The 27921-nt window shown below is 37.0% G+C and overlaps 1 protein-coding gene across 3 annotated transcripts in view; it reads right to left on the bottom strand.

The window, feature by feature from the left end:
- The window catches only part of SLC25A36 (solute carrier family 25 member 36), a 42750-nt gene extending 26774 nt beyond the window's left edge, over positions 1-15976 (bottom strand). The window contains exons 1-4 of one of the 3 annotated variants that reach the window (XM_007493956.3): positions 15646-15926; positions 13257-13310; positions 4709-4879; positions 1356-1433 (exon numbers count right to left, since the gene is read on the bottom strand). In XM_007493956.3, the coding sequence (XP_007494018.2) occupies positions 1356-1433; positions 4709-4770 (140 nt within the window). In that variant the 5' untranslated portion in view covers positions 4771-4879; positions 13257-13310; positions 15646-15926. Of the gene's footprint in view, positions 1-1355; positions 1434-4708; positions 4880-13256; positions 13311-15052; positions 15585-15645 lie in introns of those variants that run through there. The other 2 variants (XM_007493954.3, XM_016433558.2) reach the window with 2 other exon arrangements.
- Positions 15977-27921: the final 11945 nt, after the last annotated feature.

Below are 27921 nucleotides of genomic sequence, written 5' to 3'. Positions count from 1 at the left end.
GAAAGGGGGAACAATCTGAGAGATACTGAGGACGCAGAATCAAAAAAGCATGAAGTAGGAAAGAGTCAAATATATTTAAGTTTCAAGTATGAGAATGAATAAATAATGGTAAAATTTATCTCTCCAGGGAGGATAGCTAAAGACAGGGAGATTTCCAGGAGAAAGACATATAGGGGAGGAGGAAGGAAGAATAGAGCATACCAGCCAGTGAGTGGAACTGAATCAAGATCAGAACCTATGGAAATAGCCATCACAAGGAATTAGAACTAGAAAAAGGAATGCAGCACATGGGAACAATTAAGAGTGGGAGTTCGCAATCTTTTTTGAGTCACAGACTCCAAATGGCAAGCTGAGGAAGCTTGTGGGCCTCTTCTCAGAATGTTTTGTTGTCTATATTTATAATCAAAGCAAATACTAAATTTCACTTAGAGATTAGTGATAAAAATGTCATCCCCTAACCCCTCACCCAACTTCTTCATCAGAACCCTTGAAATAAGAGTTAGGGGATCCAGAAGAACATGGCATCTCTGAAGCAAAGGAAAAGAGAGACTTCTGTTTAGATGGAAGAAGGTGTGATTAACCAGTGTCAAATGCAATAAAGGGATCAAGATGAGGATCTCTGGGAAAACAGCCTCATTAAGCAATGTAGGTTGGCTGAATTACAGGTTAGCTGAATGAAAATGGGGAAAAGAGGGATGGAATGAATAAGGAAAGGGAGGTACTGGTTATGGGATTCTTTTCTAAGAAATGTTGCAATGGAGGGGAGGGGATAGGATTTTAGTTGGATGGTATAGAAATACTAGGATTTCTCTGTTATACTCTTTCCTCAATGGTACCTGGATCTCCTATACCAAGGATATATGCTTTGTTTTTTAAAGTAGGTGTTTTTTCCATTTTTACTCTAAATGACTGTTCTTATTAGTACTATTAATGAAAAGAGGATTATGTTAAAAAAAAAAGATAAGGATGGATAACAAAAACTCCATTACTTCTTAAAAAAAAAAAATCAAAACCCTTACCTTCCATGTTGGAATTAATATTGTGTATTGGTTCTAAGGCAGAAAAGCAGTAAAGATTAGGCAATGGGTGTTAAGTGACTTGTTCAGGATCTCACAACCAGGAAGTATTTGAGGCCAGATGTGAAGCCATCTAGTCTTGACTCTCAGTCCACTGAGCCACCTAGCTGTACCTTCCCTCATTCCCTAAACTTAATGCAGTATAAAAATATTATTTTAAATCAAACAGAAAAGATACTGAAAATATTTCCTTTTCAATACAGTGCTTAGTTAATTAATTGCTAAAATCTATTTATCTTGAAATATGAAAAGAATAGTTTTTGCTCAGTTTTTTTTTACCTGGAAGGGGCCACTCCTACTAAATTGGGGCCTAATCCTCTGAACAAAGAACGAGAACCCTCTTTTTCCAAGATCATCCTGAAAGAGAAAAAGATTTCATGAGAAATTTAAAGTCTGTAATAAAATATTTAAAATATCAAATTATACATGTATACTTTAATCAGTTGCTATTCTATTGCTTTTTCGTCATCAATTTTTCATTTCCAAGAATAATCTAACAAGTTTACCTCATGGTTTCATATTCCTTCCTAAAAGAGTTATGGAAGATAGGCACATTAGTACATTGTTGGTAGAGTTCAGAATCAAGATGACCATTATGGAAGGCAATTTGGAATTATGCAAATAAACTGACTAAAATATCCATACTCTTTGACTCAGAGATTCCAATACTAGCCCTTATAGCCCAAGGAGGTCACTCATTGGAAGGAAGTTGCCATATATACCAAAATTTTATAGTATCACTTTTTGTGAAATCAAAGAATTGGATACAAAGTATCTATCCATTGACTGGGGGAAGGTGGGATATGAATATAATGAAACATTATTGTGTTCTAAAAAATGCTGAATGTGATGAAAACAGAGAAGCATGGAAGACCTGCACGAACTGATAGAGAGGGAAGCAAGTAGAGGGAAGAAAACTCTATAGAATGACCACAACATAGAAGCAACAAAATAATCAGAAGTGAATGTTGCAAAATTACAAAGAAAACATGATTCCAAAAAAGGGATGAGAAGACACACCTATTCTACCCCTTTATAGAGTGGGATATCCAAGGACATGGGGCATTTCACATATTTCCAGAAATTTTTTGAGGTAGTGATTGCTTTTGCTAATTTTAAAAATCTTTTTTCCCCCTTAAAAAAATTATTTGCCACTGGTGGTACATATTTGTAATCCCTATGATTGGAGAAGTTGTTTTTGAACGATGGGAGGGATAAAGTTAATCAATTGCTCACATTAAGTCTAGAAATAATATGTAATAATATATATATAATATAATATATAATAATATATAATAGCTCTAGGAGCAAAGGGCTATCAAGCTGGGAGGGGCTAAGTGGTTCAGTTAGGAAAAACCAAGGTTTAAAGTTTCCTTACTGTTCAGCATTAGAATTGGGCCCATGAGTGGCTGCTGTACTTCTAGCCTAGGTGAGATAAAGCGACTCAGTCTCAAAAAGCAAACAAACAAAATTTTGTTATATGTGATGATTGTCTAGAAGTGGGAAGAAGAAATACTTCAGGAAATTTTGGTGAAGGAAAAAAAAAGAAAAAGATTTTATGAAAATGTATTTAAAAGAAATGAAAAAGAAAAAACTCCAAATGATCAAAGATATACCAGTAAAGATGTTCATGATTAATCTGAGTCAAAATAATAATACAGGCAACTTCTGTAAAGATCTGAGTCTAACAAATTGGACTTGGCTGTCTTTCCTAGCAGAAGGGGGCACATCCCAACCAACCACTAATGAGAAAAGATCTGGTAGAGCATTATTTATCACTTTAGAGAATAATCATAACATATTCCAAAATTATTTCAATTGACAAGTTACTACATCATCTAGTAATCTGTTACCAAGTATTCCATTCAACTGTTAATTATCATTATTAAACAATTCAGTTAAGATATAGCATATTTAGAACCTATTGTGAACAGCACATTCTACTAGGCAAAAGGTAGAGATACAAAAGAAACAAAGATATAGTTCTTTGCATCTAGAACTCTTCCATTAAGCTTTGTAGAAAGATTACAGACAAATAGAACAATGTAAGAAATGTGAATATAATTCATGTTGCTGAGCAGAGGAATGAAAATAATAGGTAAGTCAATCACAGCAAGTGTTCTGGAGCATAACAGACTGGTGAAGAGAGAAAAGAGTATTTCCAGTCAGGGTTGATGACAGAAGTATTAAATAGAGGAAGGAACAAGTCAGTTTGGGAATGATGGGATGATTTTGAATGGAGTGGAATATTGGTGCAGGGGAAGAAAGCAAGCAACAGAGTGAGAAAAGGATCAGATGTAACAAGAATCACCTTTAATAGCTGAAACCATGGGAACATATGCTCTCCTTGTGAGATTGAATTATAAGGATGGAAGAATTGAGGGTATAGAAGAATTGCTACAAGTAATGAGAAGGGAAGAAAGTAGAGTAGGCAATGGTTGTAGGGAAGAATAATCAGAGAGATGAAAAAGAATTTTAAAAAATAGAATGCACAAACATCAAAGGAGGAAAGTACTTTAAGAAGCGGTCAGTGGCATCAAATACCAATTAATTATAAATAACCTATAAAACATTCTTTTTTAAGTTTGAAAAGTTTCACAGTAGCCTTTTAATTTCATCAGTTTAACCAAGAAAATGACAAGCAGATGAAATCTTTTGTGGCAAAGGGCAACACAGGATGAGTTTATTTTGCTACTAAAGAGTAAACATTATTGAACTAAGTTCAAACAGATCTAGTCCTAAATGCCTGATAAACTCAGATACACAGAACATTTGGTTACAAAAGCAGCCCTGGAAATGCTAATCCTCAACGATTTTCCTTTTCTTTTTAAAAAATGTACAAGGAAAGGACTTATATTTCTGTTTTGTATCTCCAATGCCTGATACCTAGTAGGGAGGCAATTACTAATTTTTTTGTTGGTCATTAATTATTTGGCATTTTTTATTTTCTAAGAAACTAAGGATTTTTAAAAAATGTGAGGTAAATTTCTAATTATAATTTTTAAACTCTAGGTATCTTGAAACATGAAAAAGATCTACTATTTTTTTCTAAAAAGCTTTTTTTTTGCAAAGGTTAACATTGGATTATTTTATTTCTGTTACTAGAAAACATTTTATCAGGAAGCAAAAACAATGAATATGATTTTCATATCAATAAATTATTTTGTTACTAAAATACCAAAATACAGACATGAAATTGTGTATCACCTAAAATTTGCATCAATTTACATTATCTGGCTGACCACATATAAGTGTTTTGAAAAGCTAAAGTTCTTATCAAAGCAAGATCATATTGGAAAAAAAAAAGATCATATTGGTACTACTATTCCTTAAGTCAACATTACATAACTCATTAATTTGATACTTCCTGGGAAGAGATATAAAAGAGGAGATATATTTCTGGTCCTCTGCCCAAGCAAGAAATAGAACTGAAATCCAGAAGAATCCTCTGTTCCACCTATGCTGGTCAACCAGGTCAACAATACCATTAACTGAAATGATCCTAATATACAAAGTAGATTCTCTAAGTTTGTTATTTAAACATTTTTTTAAAATGGTAAATTATATGCAACATGCAAAGATCTATCTAATATTTTTGCTAGACTGAGGAAAATACAGAGTATCACACTTACTTCAGGCAGTGGAGAGGTCCAGGAGAGATTCTAGCAACCCGGTTGACACTAGCACCAGTCATGGTGTTCAGCTGTACTTCAGATATGTAAAGTGTCACAGAGGAGGACTGTAGTCGTGTTTTTACAACTTCTAGTGGACATGTTAGAATTGCACCAACAGTTCCCCCACATCTGCAGGAAAGAAAACATACATAGTAATTGTTGTTACACTTGTCCCTGAAAGCAACATTTACTTCTGTCCCACAAGAAGATCCTGCCCTCATCCCAGGTATTCAAATATAAGGGATAGTTCTGAGTAGGAAGAAAGAGATGAGTGATTTTTGCTTTTTGTCATATTGTTCATTTGTATTTAAGAAAACTGTCTGGAGGGAAAAAGTTTCAAAATATTTTCTCTTTACATATGAGAAAACTTTCTTAATTTTAGTCAGGTAGCGAAGGGAAAGGAATAAGAATGGAAGGAGAAAAGATTTCTGAAATATTTAGGAAGGAAATTAGGTAATTAAGGATACTGCTGCTCAGGCTTGTCAAATACAAATAAATGCCCAAATGCTCTAATTTTGAAAAGTGTTTTAACAATTAGTTACAGGTAGCTCATGCCTGTAATCCTTTAGAGGTTGGTGGATCACCTGAGCTTGTGAATTCTGAGATGCAGAAGGGCTAAAATTAATTAGCTGCACTAAGTCTGGGTCTCAAAGGAATGGGGGCTTTGGGAGCACCATAATGCTAAAGGGGGAGAGGGTAATGGGGGGACTGGCCTGGACTGATAATAGAGAAAGTCAAAGCTTCTGTGTCAATCAGGAGTTGGGGGTCAGAGATGGGAGTGTCCCATGTGTACTTCCAGTCTAGGTGAGATATGAGATCCAGTCTTAAAAAAACAGTTAAAGTGATTAGTTTTGAAATGTTTAGAAAACTAACAGTTAAAAAAAAAACAAAACTGCTGGACTTCAGGCAGCACACCAAAATAAAATTTTTTTATAATGTTCTATAAGAAAAGCATGTTTGCTTCTTCACTGTTAAGACAATCATTAAAGTTTTATTCTTTCCATTATTCTTGTGACTTGGGCAACTTTAAAGCCTTTTATTTTTCTATGAGAAGCCAAATTATGTTTGCCCAGTACAGTAAATAAGTTGCTTATTTAAGTCAATGTGGAAAAGGGACATAGAACAGAAGAGACCAAATATTACCAATAAAAATATTTTAAAATACCGAATATCATTGAAAATAGTAGAGAATTGAGGATTGGATTATGTTAATTTTTGAGAAAATGGTTTCAGTAAGCCTAGGAATAAGAAGATATGAGATTAAGTCTGAGCTCTAACAGAGGATGTAAGACACTGGAAAATCCACTAAAATCAGTTAGCCTCAGCTTTTTCATATTTGGATAAAATGTGTATAATACTTGTACTATCTTTTTTTGGCTATTCAGAGGAAAGTGCTAGAAATAATGTGAACTATGATTAATTCCAGGTCTAATTATACATATTTGCTTCTTTCAGAATATATAGATCCATATATGTAAACATACTAATTCTACATTAGTTTACTCAAAAATGGCCAAACAGGCATTTCAATAAAAGTAATCATATAAGCTAATTATAAACCAACTAAAATGTTTTTTTGAAAGATTTCTCACAAAGACTTAAGTTATCTATGCCTGAAATTATATAGAAGAAATTAGTGAGACATTTAGGCTATGAGAACTTTACTTTCATAGTTTGAAAGGAAAAGAGTATTATTACTCTTTGCTAAATAGGCATTAATTTTTTTTTAATTTCTTTTCATTTGAGAAAAGAAATAGCATTCTATAAATTGACAAAGCCTATCTATAAATGGTCAGCCTGGGCTGTAAAATACACATTATAATTTTTAACAACAGAGAATTAATTACAAGTATGAATTGTGGGAGGGAACGAACACTGCTATGCTTAATATAGACTGAGGAATTAAGATACTAAAGTTGTGGTGCTTCTTGTACCAGTCTTTATTTTAGTTAAATTTTGTCTTAATGGTGTGTTTATACTGAGTTAGTGTTAAGGTAAAAAACTGGGATAAGATTTTCAGTCAATTTTTGAAGACCTACTGGTTTTTTACCACACTGAGACAGAAGACCATTCTAGCAACTAAAACTTATCATTAAGAACCAGATTTCCTAACATATTCTCCAAAAGTGTAGGTACTGACTAATCCTATCTCCTGTAGAGGGGGTATATATAATCAACTTTGCTTTTTTAATCCTATATCTCACTTTTCAAAACCTATATCCTAATTATAGTCACTCTCTTTAACTTTGAATAACATTTAGTAAGCAATTACTTGAATACAAGACTATGCTTTATATAGTTTATCAGCTAGGTACATGAAAAAGATATTTGCATATTAGACATAACAGGTAAAAGAACAAAATCAAATAGTAAATATATTGTATGCTTTGGGGAGATATTTAAATAAAAATGGAAGCTACAGCTCCTGTCCGATGACCAGTTCATATAAAAAAATGTACATAATATTGGAGTGGTTTAAATACTGATGTTGCATTGGTTTTTGCCTAAAGTAGAACAGTCATTCTGACCATGACTTAACAATATACTAGTAATGGGTTTTAAAAAAAAGGGCTTTAACTTCTCTTTTAGTATCTCTAAGACAGAAAGGCAGTAAGAGCTATTCTTGCCCAGGGTCACACAGTGAGGAAGTATCTGAGGCCATATCTGAACCCAGGATTTTCTGACTATAGGCTTGGGGCTCTATCCACAAGCTGTCTTTCTGTCTAGAGTTTTAAGAGTAAGACTGGTAGCATTTTAAAGTTAGAGGAATCATATAGTATCAGAGAAATCCTAGAATTTAAAGGAAACTTAAGTCTAGAAAGGTTAAGTTACTTTCCTGAAGCCACCCATTAAGTTTGTGGTAAGTAGTTTGATTTTTTTCTTACCTTGCTAATCACCCCACCCCAACACTTTTTTGGGGGGGGTCTTATGATTTCTAGGTTAATAAATTCCCTCTACCAATGTAAACTGGTAATTGTGCAACAATTTGTAGTCTTGGAAAGTCGCCTAGGACCATAAGATGTTAAATAATTTGCCTTGGGTCACATAGCCAATGTGTATCAGAGATAGAACATGAACCTAGGTCATCCAGACTCCAAAGGTGGCCCTTTATCCAAGATTCCACATTCCATGTCTAGTTCCCTGCTTGATATATTAGCATTCACGGACACATGTGAGCTATTAATAGTAGAAAGTGCTTCATTAACCTCATGTATAGTAAGGGATGTTCAATATGGCAGTGGGAGATTTGATTAAAGAGTAAATATACTAAAAAAAAATTAAATCAATTTTGAAAGGAGTTTCCTTTACTTCTGTCACAGAGGAAAAATATGATGTCTTTAGATCTATTTACTATTGGGATAAAGGGTATTGGAGATAAACAATGATGATGACCAATAGGGATGATTGTTTTAAGTTTATTTAGTCAGATGGAAATTTCATGATATTGGTTTATATGAGTTATATAACATTGCAGGTGTTTAAATTATAATACTAAGACTGTGATTTTATGACTGGTTAAAATGAAACCACCTGGTTCAAATTTAAAATTAAAATTAAAAAAAAAATTGAAAAAAAAATACCAGCAAATATAATGACAATGTGCATTTTGGAAAGGACAGTTTACATGTTTTATAAAAAAGCAATGAACCAATAATGAAATATGAGAAATTTGTTAAAAAATTTAAAAATATAATTGGTACCCTAAGACTTAAATAGGAAATAGACATCCTAATCTATGACTGCATAAAATTAAACCTTTGATAACTTGAAGATAGGACTATAGATTTCAAAGATGATACATTTATCTATTGCTTACAAAGGAGATATTATTCATTTTTTTCTGCTTGGTTCTGCTACATTTTTATTATAAGAAATTAAACAATGCCTTGGAAACATAGCCTTGCCTAAAGATAGTAAAATTATTTTAATGCTAGGAATAGTTTAATTTTATTAACATCACTAGCATCTGATAATATATCATAATCCTGTCTGCCAGGATTATCTCACTGATGTATTTATGAATTACTCAAATTATGAAAAATTCTTATATTAAGTAGTTCCAATATATGCAGACACTATGTAAAACTTTCTCACTCTCCCATAAAGACAATATAAATTCGAATGTTCTTGGTACTTAAAATATTGCTGAAAGTGAAGCATTAAGAGACAATTATGGCTTGGTGCTTATATGTGCACAAGTACAAGGACCATGTTCGGTGAACTCCTTTCTGTTACAAAATTAAAATCTTTTTATCATAAAGACACAATAGGGGGCAAAGATGTGGCACAGTGGACAGAGAGCCAGACCTAGAGTTGGGAGGACATAGGTTCAAATCTGACCTAAGACAATTCCTATCTTTGTGATCCTGGGCAAATCATTGAACCCTATTTGCCCAATAGCCTTTATCGTTCTTTAAAAAAAATTACAAGCAGAAGATAAACTGTGGGAGTAAAAATACCGATGAAAAGCAACTGCTTGACTACAGGGGTGGAGGGGATATGACTGAGGAGTGACTCTAAATGAACACTATAATGCAAATTCCAACAACATGGAAATGGGTTTGAATCAAGAACACATGTGATACCCAGTGGAATTGCACGTGGGCTATGGGAGAGCTGGTGGGAGGGAGGGGAGGGAAGAAAAGAAAATGATCTTTGTTTCCAATGAATAATGTTTGGAAATGACCAAATAAAAATTAAAAAACAAAACAAAAAACAAAACACCCTTTATCTTTCGTCTTGGAATCAATACTGTATATTGGTTCCAAGGCAGAGGAGTGACATGGGCTAGGCAATGGGGGTTAAGTGACTTGCCTAGGGTCACATAGCTGGGAAGTTTCTGAGGCCATATTTGAACCCAGGACCTCCCCTCCTGTCTCTAGGCCTGGTTCTCAATCCACTGAGCTACCCAGCTGCTCCCCACCCTTCTGTCTTAAGAGCTGTTACTAAGTCAGAAAGGATTTAAAGACAGAAAAAAAGATACAATTGACGCTTTAGTGTAAATAGCACAAAGACAAATTCTTAAAATATAGGACACCATATTTTATATTCTTCCTACACAGCCAATCAACATGTAACAACTTTAAATAAAAACAGGATAGAGGAATGGATCACTTTAGTGGCATATAGTATTACTGATAAATGAGAGACTAACTCCCTCTACCAATGTAGGTTGATAACTTTTCTGTAATTTAGTCTAAGCGAGTTCCTTAATGCCCCTAAAGACGAAGTGATTTCCTCATTATGGAGCCAGTGTCAGGATCAGAACTAGAATTACCTTTCTGACTATGGTTAATTCTCTAGACACTATGTATGACAGGCTATCTTTCATTCTGAAGGCCTAATAGTAGAAGGGAAAATTAGAGATTATATGTAAGATTTTAGTTCAAGAGGAAAAACCTCTTAGAAAAAGATTTGCTTTATTTTCTAAGTTGATAATGAAACCAAGAATTTAGGAAAAAGTAACTACATGTAAACTATTTAAATGGCCAGTTACACATTTTATAAACTGCAAAATCATAAGAAATCAAGTTGATAGCTGAGACTTATTAAAAACAAAACAAAAAAACAATAACTAACCAACCAATTATATCAGGATATGTTATTAGGTCAATAAAATTCTTCTTATATCTTCAGGGCTGTACATGCTGTTCCTAACTGTTACTGATTCACTGCAATATTGTGAATTATAAAAAAGACTGAATCATGCTCAACATATTGTACTTTGCCAAGCCTGTTAAATGTAATTTTCGAAAGATTTTTCAACAAAAAAGGATAGTGCTTAAATGATTAATTTTGTAACAAGAAAATTAAATAAACTAGGGAAGCATTATTAAGCCTCCACTTCATTTCTGTTTTATTAAACTGAATTACTTATTTGAAATGGCCGAAAGAGAGATTTATCAATATTAATATTTCCTTAGTTTGGGATACATTTTAATCCTGTGCTTAAAAAATAGCATTTTATTGAAATAAAACTTAAGTTGTCATTTCTCCAAACATAAATGAATTACAAGGAAAGATATGTTTCAGAGCTGAAAAACTGCCAAAGAATTTCATGTGCAAAAGTGATGGTTGGACACATGCAAGCAAAGGAGCTTTAAGCTTTACTAGTATTCTAAGCTTCTTGGAGCATGCAGGGACAGGCTAATAGTTTCATATGGGACCAAAACTGTAGGTTGTGTTTAGCAGGCCATGGATTTGGTCTACTCAAGTGTTCAACTTGAAGCACAAGAGTGACAGTACTGGAACTGTCCTGGGATGCAACAGAAATGAGGGTGGTTGGGGTTAGAGAATCAAAGACAAAGTCTAGACATAGCATTTTGTGGTTCAATAGTTAGTAAAAGTACAATTAAGAACCAAATTATCCCCAATTATGAGACAGAAATTTTAGATTTAAAGAGAAAAAAAAGGAATCCTTAGATATGAGTTCAAAATAATCTTTATCCACACAAAATTTCCACTGGCACCAGTCTGTTTTACTATCCATGTGAAAAATGAGGAGTTGGATCAGATGATCTGTAAGGTTCCTTCCAACACTACATTTCATAATCTTTCATATGAATAGTGCACGTCAGCACATATTGTTCTCCCAACATCCCTACATTAAATGACTGCCCACCTATAGTCAAATTCGCTTATAATTAATTTCTTCAAATCGAATCTAAAAAGTACATAGATTATAATACTAGTAAATCTTATATTTGTATGTCTCCTGCCTAATTTTCTTTTATATTTGGGTGTAGTCTTATTTGTAAGGCTGTTTAAATATTTTTACAGGCAAAAAGTCACAAAATAAACTTATTTCACTTATTGCTATAAATACATAATATATATATTTTATATAAATGCTTGTAGACTGTTTAAAGACTCTGCTATTCTTAATACCCTTTAACATGTTGGATGGATTCTCTGTGAAGGAACTATGAGATAACATGGACAAGTATTGCATAGGATGCTTCAGAACATACAGATGGGATGCAATCTGCACTGATGACGGGAATACTGAAAAGATCTGGTCATAGGTTCAGTGAAATGTCTATAAATACTGTGATTATGAGAACATTTATACATTCACATTAATGACAAATACCCATTGGCATTATTTCTACTGTACTGCAATTGTGAAATGATCTATCTACAAATAATACTTTACAACCTTTTCAGGCCTAAGTACCATTAATGAATGGTGCTAAAGAATAAAACTGTTCATTGAAAAGCTAAGACTAGCCAAGTTTGAGAAAGGAAAGGGATTAAGAGAGAAAAAAGAAGTAAACAAAGAGATTAAAGGAGGTTTAAAGGGGAAATGAAAAACCATAAAAAATAACAAAGGCTTGAATGTCTTTTCTGTGTATCTAAAAGACATTGGTCTCCATAATAACAAATGCTCTTATAATAACCTGCATGATCAAGATCTTTAAATTCTTAAGATATGACTTTTAATGGAGCAATTTCTGATATAACTGTAATACAATTTTGATAGTTTCTTAAGAGTTCATCATAAAAAATATATGCTTAACTTCTATAAAGTTCTCTTGGTATAGCAAAAACTATACAGAAAAATGAAAATGATAATTTAAAAATATGCCACAAAACTTTAGGTTCTTTTTAACCTCTTCCACCATAGAACAGTCTTCTTCCCATTTGGGTTAAATGATGTAAAACAGTCAGTACAGTAGTTAACTATTGAAACTTTGACTCAAGAAATTTAAAGAGCATTTCAGTCCATATAGGCTTGTACTTTTTGTATGAAATTGCAAATAAGACACAAAATATGAATTATAGATAAGACTATACCATGGTTATTTAAAAATAGGCAATCAATAGTTAATTTATAGTCAGTTATCTCTAAAAGTAGAATAACACAAAAGACAGACCTCACAAACAACTGAATATTAACTTTGCCAATAAATGAGACCAAAGGGTATCTTATTGGAAGCACGGGTCATGCACGTGACTAAGTCAGATGAACACAAGGTACCAGTGCCAACTTGTTTCAAATGTTTCTTATTTTGCAATGCTACTTGCTACTAGGAATCCTTGCATTTGTGATCCTGATAAGTCAATATATACACAATACAGCTATTACCTACTTGATTATGTACAAGTAAATGTTTCTGGGCAGTTTGAAAATTCCAATGTGTTTAAATTTTCTTGATCTTAAAATTCCATGTTACTGTGAAATATTTACATTGTCCACAAAATTTGATCCCTGTCAATTTCAAGACATTTATGACCTTTAATAATTTAATCCATATGATAATCACAGCAACATTTGAACCTAAGCTAAGGAAGACTCGAGTTCAAGTGCTGCTTCTGACATATAGCTGTGTGATCACGTTACTTAAACCTCTCAAGGTCCCAGGCAACTAAGATTAAAATTTACAAATAAATTGTTGATTGAGACCAATGAAGAGTTTCAATAATAGGAGTTACCCACACTGGGGATATTGATTTGTACCCTACAAAATTAAGCTGGTCAGCACAATTTCAACCAGAAACTTACCAAACCTGGACCACAAGAATACTGATACATTTCTCCTTTTTCCCTATGGGGTTACTGTGAAAACAAGAATTAAATCTCAGAAATCCCAAATCCAAATTTATTTCATCACATTTCTTATCTGAATATAAAAAGAATGAAATTTAAATCTATTCTTCCCAAAAGAATTTATAAAGATCACTGCTTAAAAGTTCAACATTCACATAGAGATTATTAGGTCCAACCCCTAGAATTTTACAGATGAAGAAAAATTCTTTGATATTGGGAGGGGGGAAGAGGAAGAACAGAAGGGGGTAAAGGAATAAATGGTCACGGTCCAGCAGGTCTCTGCTTCTATAAAACTGAAGTTAAGAGAGGTTAAAAGACTTGTCTAAGGTGACTTATAGGCTGAGTTAGGTCTAATTGTTTTAGTTTTAGTCCAATGTCTTTCCAATATACTACTCTGCCTCTATTCCTACAATTCCTATCCCTGAAAAATCTTAAATTCAAATTCTAGATTAAAAAAAAAAAGGGGGGGGGGAGATTGCATGAGAAAAGGGCCAGTTTTGGATCAGGCTCAAGTCCTGCTAACACATATGAGTTGTCTGAGCATGGTCAAGTCATTTAGCCCTTTCACTTGTCTCCAAGGGAGTCTAAGAATATATGGTGCTATGTGTAATGTGTAAAAATTGTTGCTCACACTGATAAAATGGCAGGGTTGTGGGGGAAAAAAACAAAAACAAAAAACAAACAAAACAAACAAAACAAAAAAAACACACCATATATTCAGTTTAAAAAATAAATTGAGACAGATTTTTGCTTATAAACAGGGACAAATAGCTAATTAGTAATTCAAATAGAATATGAATTCAGATTCTAATTTATTTTAAATGACTGATTTTACCAAGATGATCATTTTTGGGGGGAGATGGGTCTCATAGGTCCTACAAAGTGAGATTCTAGTTTAATGAAAAGAGAACTAGTCTTAAATTCGACCTAGATTAAAATGTCTAGATCTAAATCCCATCTCCAAAGCTTACATACAATGTGACTGATTTTAGGCGATTCACTTCACACTTCTGGCCCATCTCCTCATCTGTAAGCTATGGGATAGACATAAGATTGCTTTCTAAGGTCTTTTCTAATGGTAAATCCATGATGCTAAAATCACATTAGGTTTTAACTTCTTTGGGGAAAAATTCTTGGCCAAAATGTTAAAAAAGTTTAATCACTTCTGATTGATACAGAAAACTTACCCCAGGATTGAAGATTTGGAAAGCGATCTATTAAAGGGCATTTTAAGGTGTCTAATTGTACCTGCCCATGGTTAAGTCCCAATTTTATGAAGCTGAGAATATAGTTTCAGCTATATGATTAAACAACATAAAACTTAGCAGAAAAGATTCTGACTCAGTGTCAGGAATTTAGTGGGAAGAAAGTAATATGCAAAAAGGCCTTACTTGTAGTCTTGTATGATATTACCTTAAGATTCCAGTATATTCCTCAAAATCCCTCAGGGAAAAAGCAAACACAAATGGTCCTCTCACATAACATAACGGAAAGGGTGGAGAGACCATCAAAACCCTAGTATTTCAGTCTGTTTCTGTAAACACAAGGTAAACTATTGCCAAACCACGTAAATTATGTAGGCCTCAGTTACTCCGTAAAAGCCAAAGGATACGTAGCCTGTCTACAGTAGAATTTTTTAAATTTTTTTCAGGTGATAATATTTGGGACCAAGGAGATGGGTTGGGGAGTGGGGGGCGGAGTTGCTTCCCACTTTGGGGTCCCAGCTCTGGCCCGGATCGTGCACACAGTACCTCTCAGGGATTTTCTCCATCCATAACCAGAGTCAATCCGCAGGAAAGCAGCTGGGGATAGAGAAAAAGCCAAAGCCTTTCCCTTTGGACTAGTCCTTTAGTCGTCCGGAGGCTCGGGCTCACTCGCTCCAAGGGCACCCATTTTGTCTCTGGCTCCCCAGTTTCTGGGCCTTTCTCCTCCCCCCTTCCTCCTCCTTTTTCTCTTTCCCTCCCCGCCCCTCAAGAGTTCACCACCTGCCAGGCCTCTGAGCCTACACGAGGCCAAGCGATCGCTGGGGCAAGGCCTGGTGAGAGCTGCCGCTTCCTCCCCTCCAGTCCCCCTCTCTCCCTGCCACGGCCTTCGAGTCAGCCAGGCCATCTCTGCCGCCCCAGGCCAGCTTTCTGAGGAAGGAATGCGCCCGGAGCATTTTGGCAAAATGTAATAGAAGAAATGGTTTATCAATTTTAATTTTCGTTGTATTTTTTCATTTTAGTCCCGTTGCACGCCTCTCTTCTCTCTCCCCCCCCTCCCCCTATCTCAGCCACGACTGCGAGCCCTCCTCCCAGTCTTCGTTTCCTCCCTCCCCCCCCTCCCCCAAACCCCTAGTCCGTACCCTCCAGCAAACAGATGCACCAACGTGTCGCTCTGGCTCATTCTCTCTCCCGCATGTCCCCAGAAAGCAGCAAGCTGGACCACGACGGTGCCGGACGGCGGCGACGACGGGGGCGGGGGTGGCGGCTTGGCTCCCCTGGAACGCCCGAGTTTCGCAGCGCAAACGTCAAGAGGGTTATACAGCAAAAGAGTGGCGGCGGAGGGGGGATGGCTCAAGCCAACCGCGGCGCCGCCGCTCCCCCCCTCCCGCACCTCCGCTCCTCCGCTCCCAGCGGCCGCAACCCTAGCTCCCGCACACCCCGCCTCCGCCGCCTCCGCCGCCTCCGCCGCCTCCACCGCCTCTGCCTCTACCGTCGCAGCCGCCGTCGCCTCCCTCCGCCTTGGCTAGGCGCCCGGAAAGCGAACCTCAGAGAAGGCAGGCAGGCGGAACGGGGGCCAAAATCTTGAATATTCAAATACCCCGACATAAACAGAGGCTCCTATTGGCCCGCATCCTCCAGGCGTCACGCTGCGCACGCCGCTTTCACGTGATCAGTAAGCGCCTTCTCAATGAAAGCAGTGGCCCGGGGGCAGTAGGAGCCGTGGTGGCGTCTGGGTGGGCAAGCGCGTGCCTCTGGGGGAGGTGCCGGCTCTGGTTCTTCACGCTCTATATATGACTACGTCAGAGGCTGGATGGCGGCCACTGATCCGGGCCTGGATAGCCCTGGCAGCTAAGGAAAAAGGGGAGCGGAGCGGGGCAGGGTTGAAAGCACAGTGGCACAGTGAACCTCTGGTGTCCTTCCCGTGTCCTACATTAGCAGGGCTGGGTAGTCTGGGCAAAGGGTTATTCTCACATTGACCTTGCTCCTTTTGACTGCATTGACTCGGGGTCTTTTAAGAGCTTCATGACTTGCACTTAGGGAAGGGAAAGGCCAGGGAGAAAAAAACACACCAAAAAGGAGTCAGAAATCTCCAACCCTTAATAAAAATGAAGAAAACGTTTTAAACCTCCCCCCCCCCCCCCCCCCCCGCATCATTTTCATTTTTCTTTGAGGTTTACATTTCTGGAGGGGTGGAGGTGAAACCACTTCATCCCATTTAGCCCTTATACTTTTATTAGATAGGAATTGAAGATAAGTTGTTTGACAGATGTGAGCAAAGATGGGATCATTCTTTAGCAATTTTATATTTGTAAGAATAAGAGTCTAGTTGTGACAAAACCGACTTTAAAAGAAATCTCGTATCAGTAAGTGGGAGTCCATCACATCAGCCTTAATGATAAGAAGTCCTAACTACTGAGCTCTTTAATATTTTTTAGTTGAGAGTGCAATTCGATTGTTCACTAAATGTGAATGAGTCCTAGACTTGGATTTGGGAGACTGGCTCTAGAATATATTTGAGAACCATACAAGATAAACATGGAACTCTATACATTTTGGGATACCCAGTGGGACATTCTCCACCCTGGGTTATTTTGTTATAAGATGCCTTAGTTTTGAAGGCTAATGTAATTTTACAATTGTTTCTTTAAAAAATTTTTTTTTTATTTTGTTAAAACCCTTACCTTCTGTCTTAGAATCAATACTGGGTATTGGTTCTAAGGCAGAAATGCCGTAAGGGCTAAGCAGTAGGGGTTAAGTGACTTGCCCAGGGGCACACAACTAGGAAGCTTCTGAGGCTAGATTTCAACCCAGGACCTTTGGTCTCTGGGCTTGACTCTCAATCCACTGAGCTACCCAGCTGCTCCCTTTACTATTTTTTCTAATGTGTTTTCTTTAAAGTCAGTTTGACTCTTTGGAGATAAAACTTGCTTATTTGAATGCTTAAATGTTAATATCTGTATTGCTGTACTCTTATGAATATAGCTTTTGTATCCTTGAAATACTAGTTTCACCTAGAGCACTCAAAAATTAATTGTTTTTTCCCCTTTTAGTCAGACCTAGAATACTCTTATTGACATGAGTCCAGACAATTTATATGAGTTCTTTATGGACTGTTTCTCCAAAGGAAAAGGTTTGCCTCCTTGCTTAGAGAATTCCCTCCTCCCCCAAGTATTCAAAGTGCTCAATCCACTTTTGGGAGCTCTACAACTCTGGGAGAACTTTTTCTATATGTTGCTAAAAAAAACCAACAAAAAACCCCCTACTATTCTTTGTGGAAAGTGAATTAGAAACTCCCTTTGGATAATGTCAGGGATCTATTGGGAAAAATTTGGGGGTCCATTTTGTATAAGAACTCAGGAAATTTTCCTGGAACTCCAAGTACACTGCCAATGGCACAGAGACCCTTGGAAAAATTTGGGTCTACTCTGTAGGAAAGAACACTAGAAATTTGGTTCATACATCCAGTTGAATTCCCTATGTGTTTCAGGATCTCTTAAGAAAAGTGTGAGGCCTTATGTTGTTTCAGGGACCCAGAGGAATTTTTGGAATCTGCTCTGTGAGTGTGAGTACTGAGTAAAAGGGAGTAGGCTTAGTGGAGGAGGGAAAGGACAAATTACCCTGTCTTCCCATCCTCAAACAAAGATAGGTTGCCAGTATCAAACCATATTGGTCTGGATTATCATTTGAAAATGAAGGTAACTTGCAGTTGCTTTTAGGTCCATGATACATTGGGGGAAAGCCACTTGTTCTGGGATGTCTATAGGAGCTGATTTTTTCTTCTTATATAGTTTGAATTTTTTTTTCCTTTTAAGTTAGTCATTGATGAAACCCAGCCTCTGTGGGGTATGTGTGTCTCTTTATGAGAGAGTGAGGACTCCTCACATCCCTCTTGAGGGTTCAAGCACCAAATCAAATGTATTTTGGTTTTCATTTGAAAGATCAACTGATTTTTTCTTAACCTGCAGTCTAATCCTTGTGGGAAGAGCTCAGAGTGCTTTGCTAATTGTTGTTCAGTCAAGCCCCATTCTAGGTGATACCATTTGAGGTTTTGTTGGCAAAGATACTAAAGTAGTTTGCCATTTCCCTCTCTAGCTCCTTTACAGATAAGGAAACAGGAAAACAGAGTTAAATAATTTTCCATGGGTCACACAGCTAGTAAATGAACTCAGGCCCTCTTGATTCCAGATCCAGTGCTCTAACCACTCTATCCAATTAGATACCTACTTGCCCTCCTGACTGCTTGAGGAACTCCATAAAGGTCTAAGCTTTCTCTCTGAGAAGGAAGGCTTGATTTCTCATTCTTTTTCTTTTTCCTTTATTATTTTTGAGTTAGGGAAGCCTTTTGGCAACCAACAAGATGGGCATAACCTACTAGAACTTTGTAAAATGGTATTGACTAGTTAAATTGTATCATCATATATTTGAAAGTATAAAAGAATATTAATTTGTGGTATTTGATTGTGAATTGTCCTACATAGACTTTTCCCGAGGTTTTTCCTAGGACTTTAGTATGAGACATTAGATAAGACATTCGAAAAGTGACTATAAAAACCTATCCAACTCACTAAGAGCTATCCCGGATTTGGGACTATGGACTTTGTTTGCTCTAGTAGAATTGCTAAGGACAGCAAATACTTAAATGGAGAATAGAAAAAGACTACTCCATTTAGGCATGAAACATTTATTAGGTCAGAATTCATCTTGATCATTTTGCTAGGTGTGAATAAGGCTTAGATAAGTGTCTAGTGAGACAGGAAGTCTTTTTAGATTGACTCAGGGACTTGGTCACATCTTCTGGGGTCTATATAAAACCACTAAGCTAATTGAAACCAAGGGAATCAGGGCCCTGGAGACAAAGAGGAGAATGCATTCTGTCTTAAGGTCTGGAGGATTTAGACTTTTGCTTTAACATCCTAGCAGTAGAATGGTGAAATGCCATCAATGCCTGCATCAGGAGCCATGAACAGGCTGGATGTGATGAGAAAAGCAGATTCAAGGCTCTTTCAAAGAACACAATAGAAAGGTTACCCCATACCCTACATGAACATTTTGAGGATTTGAGCAAAAAAAATTTCCTGTGAATTAATCCTTTCCTACATGTTCAGTCTAAGTTTGAAGCCACTTTCTTTTCCTGGGAAAGTGTATGTACTCTTGGAGAATAAGTTATAGACTTTGGGGAAAATGCTTTGTACTATGTTTACTATGTCACCTTAATTAATAACTAGAACTCAGGAGGAGATGTAGCCAGCTATGCCTTGTGGACCCAAACCTATCACTGCAATGGCTACAGGTTAAGTGGGAGTTGGGATAGTTGCTTCCAGAGCCAGTGTTACACATCTAACCTCAATTATTGTTGATGCCACAATCTGAACCTTTGTTTTTTTCTGGATGAGGCAGCTTGGTATCTTGCAAAAAGAACCCTTAGAAACAATGCTACCTTTCAAGTCAAAGGACCTATGTTTTTAATGCCTGCTTTGCCTCCTGCTATTTTAGGTGGAGGAGTAGATAGAATGCATATGATGGAGTCTGGAAGATTCGTCTTCCTGAGTTCAAATCTCACTTCAAACAATTACTCATTATATGATCTTGGGTAAGTCACCTCACCCTGTTTGCCTGAGTTTCCACATCTTTCAAATGATCTTGAGAAGGAAATGGCAGACTACTCCAGTTTCTTTGTCAAGCACCCCAAGTGGGTCATGAAGAGTCAGGTATGACTGGACGACGATGATGACATCGACGACAACATTTGCCTCCTAACTGCCTGTGTGACTTTGAACAGTCATTACCTTTCCAAACTTCAACATCCTCATCTGTAAAATGAAGGAGATGGATTGTATGATCTCTGAGATTCTCTTTTGGTTCTTACATCCCATGGTTCTGCTACTTTCTATTGTTAAATCAGTAAGTATTGGGTGCTTCCTTTAGAATTATAGATCTAAGAACTAGAAGGAATCTCAGAGGTCACTCAGTTTGACCTCCCTCATTTTAGAATTGAGAAAATGGAGGTTTAAGTCACTTGTCTAGACTCACCCAAGTAATAGACATCTGGGGTAGAATATGAACTTAGACTGTTTGCCTCCAAGCCTAGTGCCTCTTCTACTGTGTCAAGTAGTTTTCACATGTGCCAAACACTCTATTAGGTGTTGAGGATCCAAAACAGAGAGAAAATGTTCTTACCATGACAGAATTTGTATTATAATGGGTAGACAACATAGGTAATTATCAGTAACATGAAACTTCAAATGAAAACAAAATTAATTTTATTGGAGAATGGCACTAGCAGCTAAGATGATTCAAAAAGGCCTTATTAAGTAGTAAGAATCCTTTAGCTGGGCTATGATGTAAGCTAGGGATTCTAATAGTGAGAGGAGAGGAAGGAAATCCATTCCAGACACAATGTGTGAAAAGGCAGGGAGACAGAGATGGACCTTGATGTTTGAGGAACATCCAGATGGCCAGTTTTGCTGGCCTAGAGTACTTGAAGGAGAGTAACTCTTATTAAGTATAATAAATATGGAGAAGTAGTTTGGAGCCAGGTTGGAAATGGCTTTGAATGCTAATCAAGAATTAAAATTTTAACTTCGAAGCAATATCAACAAGCAATCATTAAATTCCTACATGTGCTAGACACCATTGAAATCACCATCAGGGTGGGTTTTTGGCCTCAAGTCTTTTAGCTGCCTCAGTGATCTCCCTAAAGTACAGGTCCAACTTCATAACATTTGAGTTTGAGTTCTGTTACACTACAGTTTCATGACCAACTCCAGGCAACTTAACTCCATTTTCACTTCAGGGAATCTCAGTTTCCATGTTTATAAAGTGGGGAGAGTAATAAATTGTACTACCTACTACACAGATTTATTGAAAATGAGAAAATCATCATGTAAACTTTAATATAATATGTTACATGATATATAACACATACAACATGTATTATATATTATTTAACATGTGATATAATATAAATAAATTATTGATTTGTTACAGAGGATGCAAGAGAAGGAATTTTTGAGGTTTCAAGCCAAAGTGACTGGGAGAACGATTGTATCTTTGCTGAAAATAAATGTGCTACCAGTTCTAATACTGTTTGGTAAAGATTTATCACAAAGCTTGTAGCCAACACAAAACCATAGCCATAATTTGTCCACATAGAGATATAGAATGAGGTGAGAGTAGTTGTAGGAAAAAATATTTCCTGGCTAGTAGTAGATACACACTTAAGGAATTCAAACTAATGGGAAAAAAAAGTTAAAACAACATCCCTACCCAAAAAGACCATAGGGCCTTGAAGAAATGTCTTTTGATCTTTTTATCCTGGGTCATGCGTTGACCCCTAAGCAGGGAATCAAGGGCTCTTAATCATTTTCTACTCCATGCTGAGCTGGACAGGCATCCCTTAACTTCTTCCATTCCTAGTCTTCTCCCGTCTCAAGCCCTTCCTGCCTTAGAATGGTCTTTGACTATATCTTTCCTTCTCATACCACCATCGCAAATCCTTCCCCTTATTGATATGACTGTTCTAGAAAGTTCTGTTCCCTGGGAGTTCACTCAAGTTCCCTGACATTTGTGAGCAGAGAACACGGGTCTGTTAGGCAGGGCAGAGGTCACCTCTTAATTTTTTAGCAACCTCTCCTTCCTCAACACAAGATGTAGCCACCTGGCACCATGGAGTTCCCTGGTTTTGACACTTCTTAGCTGTGTTAAGATGGGCAAATGTCCTCATCTATAAAAGGAACATTATTTTCTCACAGGGTTGCTGAGGAAAGCACTTTACAAAACTTTAAAATGTTGTAGAAATGTGCATTTTTTTGTAACCAAGTGAGCCATTTTCTCTATGGGCTTTTGTGTAAAGTTCCCTTTTCTGTCCTCTACCCCATTTCTCCCAGCTCTAAATCCTATGAGCTCTTTACTCATTCTAGCACACAGAGAACTAGAGCTATCATTCCAAACTGGAGTTATAGGAACTTTGCCCCAGACAAGTTGGTCATTAAACATTAATTAAGTGCCTATATGCTAGGCAGTGTTCTAAGAAAGAGCAAGAGATATATAATTCTACATCAAAACAGTAACTTTGCCTCCCTGCCTCCAGTCTACCCACCTTAATTAAGATTAATTCTGCATTTTGTTTATCACCCTTGAACACTCATTTTCCTTTCATTTTTCCTTGCTTCACAATCCTACTATGACTCCCTCTTTCTTACATCAAGATGTCTAACCTGTCTTTTGGTGCCTTCTGTCATGGTTCTACCCTGCCTACTCAATGTTATTTCATTTTGGGCCTTCCATTTCAGTGATATTCTTTGCCAAGAAAACCCCACAAGTCGTCATGAAGAGTCAGACATAACAGAAAAAACCGCAACAAAACTCCAAATGAAACTATCCAATATCACATTGTCTTGTCTAGTTAATACACACACATACACACATACACACACACACACACATTCTATCATATTCTCTGCCCTCCTCCCTCCTCACCCCAGAACCAGCTCATCTAGACATCTCTTTTTCTCTCAGTGGGACCATCACTGCTCCAGTCACTCAGGCTTAAGGTGTTAGAGCTATCCCCATTCTCTAGTGCACAATTTATTCTCCCATCATAATAGATCTTATATCCATTCCTTTTTCTCAGTGACCCCCCAAATCATGACTCTTATTCCTTGGTGCTTAGACTATAGGAATAATGTCCTAAATCCCTTTGGCCTAGTCTTGCCTTTAATCCATAATACATTACAGCAGGATTAATATTCTTGCAATATTTTGATCATATCTGTTCCCTGAACCCTCATTTATATCAGCAGTTGTCTATTAGGTATGTAAAATTGAGATTTGAACTCTGGACTCCATTCCCCAGGAGTCCTTGCTAGCTCCCAGAATGCCCTCTAATCTCACTGAATTCTCACCTGGGACGAGAACAAAATTTTATTTAAAGGGTCTTCACCATAGGCGGGCTCTCTCTTTTGGACTCTTTTGGACTTCCTGTCTCTGCTGGCACGCTTCATGATGTGAGTGAAATTTTGGGTGGGTCTTATGGCCCACCTGGCACCTGCCTTTTCTTACTTGTATATTCGTAAACTCTCAACCTTTAATAAACCTCATAAAAATATAATACTCCTTGCAGAGAGAAACTAATTTCTACCTACCTCAGTCTCCCTAAATTTTAATCTTTACAGGTATTAGATGTCTCTAATCCATTCAAATCCAAAATATCCCAAATGAACTTATTTTCTTCTACTTCAACCCTTCATTTTCCCAAACTTCCCTATTTCTTTCTTTTTAAAAAATTGCTTATTTTATTAAAAACTCTTACCTTCCACCTTAGAAACAATACTGGTATTAGTTCCAATGTAGAAGAGTGGTAAAGGTTAGGCAATGGGTGTTACATGATTTGCTCAGAGTCACACAGCTTGGAATTCCCTATTTCTTTCAAAGTCACTACCATCCTTCTAACTTTCCAGGTTTGTATTTTTGACTCCTTACTCTCTTTCGCTCCATGGATCAATCAGTATCCAAATCTTAACATTTCTGTCTCCACAACATCTCTCAAATCTTGTCCTTTCTACTTATAGAGTTACCACTCATTCAGGTCTTTATTGCCATTCATTGCTATTTATTACCATTTATTTCCAATATTGCAACAGTCTCCTAAAATTCCCTCCATGCTCCAATCTATCCTACACAATTGCCAAAGTGATTTTCCTTTAAAAAAAATTTATTTTTAAAACATTTAAAAATGATTTTCCTTTAGGGGAGGTGTAACTATGCTACTCTCAACTTAATTCCAGTAGCCTCCCTGTTACCAAGAGGATAAAACAGAAATCTTTTAAAACCCTTTAAAACTAGGCCCCAGTCTATTTTTCTGGTTTCATTGGTCATTTCTCTTCCTCCCATACACAAAGCTCCAGCCATACTGATTGTCTCTCTGCACATCACACATGATACCCCATCTTGCATCTATGTTCCTTAGCAAAGGCCATCCTTTATGTTTGGGATTATATACTCTCTCTGTGCTCTGCTTCAGAGAATCCCTCTCTTCCTTGAAGAAGTTCATTTACTGTCATGACTGTTGTAGAATGTCCTGTTCCCTGGGAGTTCTATCTGTGAGCAGAGAACACAGGTCTCTTATGCAGGGCAGAGATCACCTAGCAATTTTCTAGTGACTTCTCCTTTCTCAGCACAAGGAAGCTTTGGAGATGTGGCCACCAGGCATTCTTCTATATTATTCTACATTGAAACCTTTTCTGATCCCCCTAAACTGCTAGTGTCCTCCCTCTCAAGTGATTTTATAGTTTCTCTTAATACTTTCTATTTATTTGCACTTATTCTCCTTATACTTATTTCCTATATGCTTATATACACTATGTACTTCTATTTTCCTTTAGCATTTAAATTTGTAAGTAGGAATTGTTTAAATCCTTTTGCTTATTTCCTTTGTGTCTGCACAAGGTAGGTGCTTCACAAATGTTTCTTGATTGATATCACTCCTCAGCTAAAAAAACTTTCTATAGCTCCTTAATACTAATATTATATATTAAAATTCTTATACCTAAGCACTCAAGACTAACCTCCTGCATTTACATATTAATATTTTTGTGGGTGGACACCTGAGAAGGAGATTGGAAACTGAGGGAAAATGGATAGAGGAGAGAAAGATTGAGAGAGAGACAAAGGAATAAAGACACAGAGACATGGAGTTAAAAAAAATAGGCTCCATTGTGCTTGCTCCTCTGATGGAATTGAGAGAGGCCTTACACATGTCCTCAAACTTTTATTGGAGAGTTTAGGAATGTGGAGTGGGAGGTAGCTAAAGAACATGTGACATGGCATAGGCTTTAACATTGGCTCAATTGACAATCATGTAATCAAAGAGGAGGAGGTTAATCAAACATGTGACTTGGTAACAAGGTGGGAGCTAGGACCCTGTGGCAAATAATGTCCTCAGGAATTCTTTTGTCCTTTGGACTGAAGATTTGGAAATACAATAATCAATAAGTAACATGATCATGAGTCTGGTATATGAACATAGAAGATACTGACATGGGCACTGTACCCCCAGAAACCCAGGCTAACTATTATCAGGGAAACCCCCTAGCCTTTGCATCCTCCTGACTCTTAACCTAGAAACCCCCAATGACCCCAACTAGGGGCCTGAGATGTTTACCCTCTTTTGTCTTCTAGATTTAAGATGGACAAAGAAATGAATCTTTATGCCTCCAGGCAGGCCCCAGTCAGATGACCACCCCACTCCACCAAATGCCTGAGGGACTAATACTCTAGGTCACTTCCACACCAGGACCTAGCATCTAAAGAGTATATAAATCCCAGAACTGATGTCATCTGGGGGACAGCCTCTCCATCCATACTGTCTCCTTGGAGGAACAGCCTTTCCTTTCATGCTGTCCTCCCAGGAACTGCCCCCCATCTTGCTGTCCCACCTTGCTATCCTCCTGGCCACTCTCAACATTACTTTCTAAATTAATAAATCTCTTTTGTTTTTAAGCTAAGTTTTGGAGTCTTGCATTCTTGCAAAAGGTATCCTTCCCGCCCATAACATTTTACCACCACAACAATACAATATCAATAGGCCAATAATACTTTCAAGATGCTAATATACCTGGTATGCTACAAAGACCCTCTACAATCTGGCTTTAACCCACCTCTTTAACATCTACCTGAACCTTCTTCTCCAGTTAGATCATTATTCTAGATTCTCAGAGTCAGGGGCTATCCAGTTTATCTAGTATCTTACCAAAAGCCTCCATTTTGTGTTTGGTCTTTGAATTCTGGTAGTCCTTAGTGTTCAGACTCAACAGTTCAGCTCTGAATCACATCCTTCTCTCCCCCACCAGCTGAAAATATTCTCTTACTCCTTAAAGTTTCCTAGAGCTCTTTGACCCATATCAGGGCAGTGCCTGACAAAATAGCAGGTGCCTAATAAATGCTTGATCATGCTCTACTTTCAATCAGACTTAACAATGTACATATTACAGCCTCTTTAAGAGAAGGAAAGCTCCTTGTGGGTAGGATCTTCTTCATTAGCTCTCCAGTTCTAAGCACAAGTCCTGCAAAGAGTGGGTGTTTAATAAAGATATGTAGAAGTTGATAGAATTCATTCTTTTAGGGCAGCTAGGTGGCTCAGTGGATAGAGGGCCAGGCCTGGAGAGGGTAAGTCTAGGTTCAAATCTGACCTCAGACATGTCCTAGGTGAGGGACCCTGGGCAAGTCATTTAATCCAAATGGCTAGTCCTTACCTTTCTTTGGCCTTGGAAATGATACTAAGATAGAAGGTAAGGGTCAAAAAAAGAATTCATTCTGTTATTGTATACACCATTTTATGTCACATCGTTGTTGTCTCTAGTGCACAAGACCTTGTATTGCCTAGAAATAAATTTTTGTCTCTCACATGTGCTAGATTCATTCTCATCCTTAAACCTCATCTTATATCCTTCTCCCAATTCATTTGACACTTACTATATACTGCCTTGTATTAGTTGTAATATTTTCATTTATATATATATATATCTTTATGTCTATAGAAATACAAGTGCATATATAAATATAGATATTCATAGGAATATAGAGACACTATATATAGGCACACATAGACATTTTGTACACATGTATATATATGTGTACTTACATATAAGCAAATAATATTATTACTTATAATCAATATTAATATTGATAATATATGAATTAATATTAATTCTAACAATAGCTAACATTTATATAGGGCTTATATGTGCCAGTCACTGTGCTAAGTACTTTATAATTATTATCTCATTTGATTTGATCCTTGTAACAACTCTGGTAGGTAGATACTATTATTATTCCTATTTTACAGAGGAGGAAACTGAGGCAAAAGCATTAAATGACTTGATCAGGGTCACACAGCTAGTAGGTGTCTGAGATCAAATTTGAACTTAGGTTTTCCTGACACACGTGCACACACACATGTCTATATGTATATGTATAGAAACACACACACACATTGCAGATTCTAAGCTCCTTAAAGGATATAGTATATTCTTCTATTTTCTGTCCTCATAGTATAGTGCCGAGTATAATACCCAAATCATAGTTGTCAGATCTCCAATCCCTGGAGCAGATGGGGGCCAACTTGCCAGTGATTAGGGGCAATTAATGGGACTCAGCTTTCCTGAGAAAAGTGTGTGTGGTCTCTATTGTGATGCACAACACAAAATGGGATGTCAGAATTTCTTCTCTCATACAGTGGCATTTTATGGTGGTTCAGTGTTAACCAAGCTCCCCTCTTCTCCTTTATGTTGCTAAAGAAGCTTAGCCTGCAGGGGTCTATAGTAGTGGTTCAATAATCATTTGCTGGTTGAGTTGAAGGATGGAAGAATGAGAAGAGATGCAAGTGCGTTGGTGGTAAATGGGATGGAGACAGTAGG

This window comes from Monodelphis domestica, chromosome 4, assembly GCF_027887165.1.
Source record: "Monodelphis domestica isolate mMonDom1 chromosome 4, mMonDom1.pri, whole genome shotgun sequence".
Lineage (NCBI taxonomy): Eukaryota > Metazoa > Chordata > Mammalia > Didelphimorphia > Didelphidae > Monodelphis > Monodelphis domestica.
Note: the sequence above shows the minus strand (reverse complement) of the source record. Positions and strands in the feature narration are given on the sequence as shown.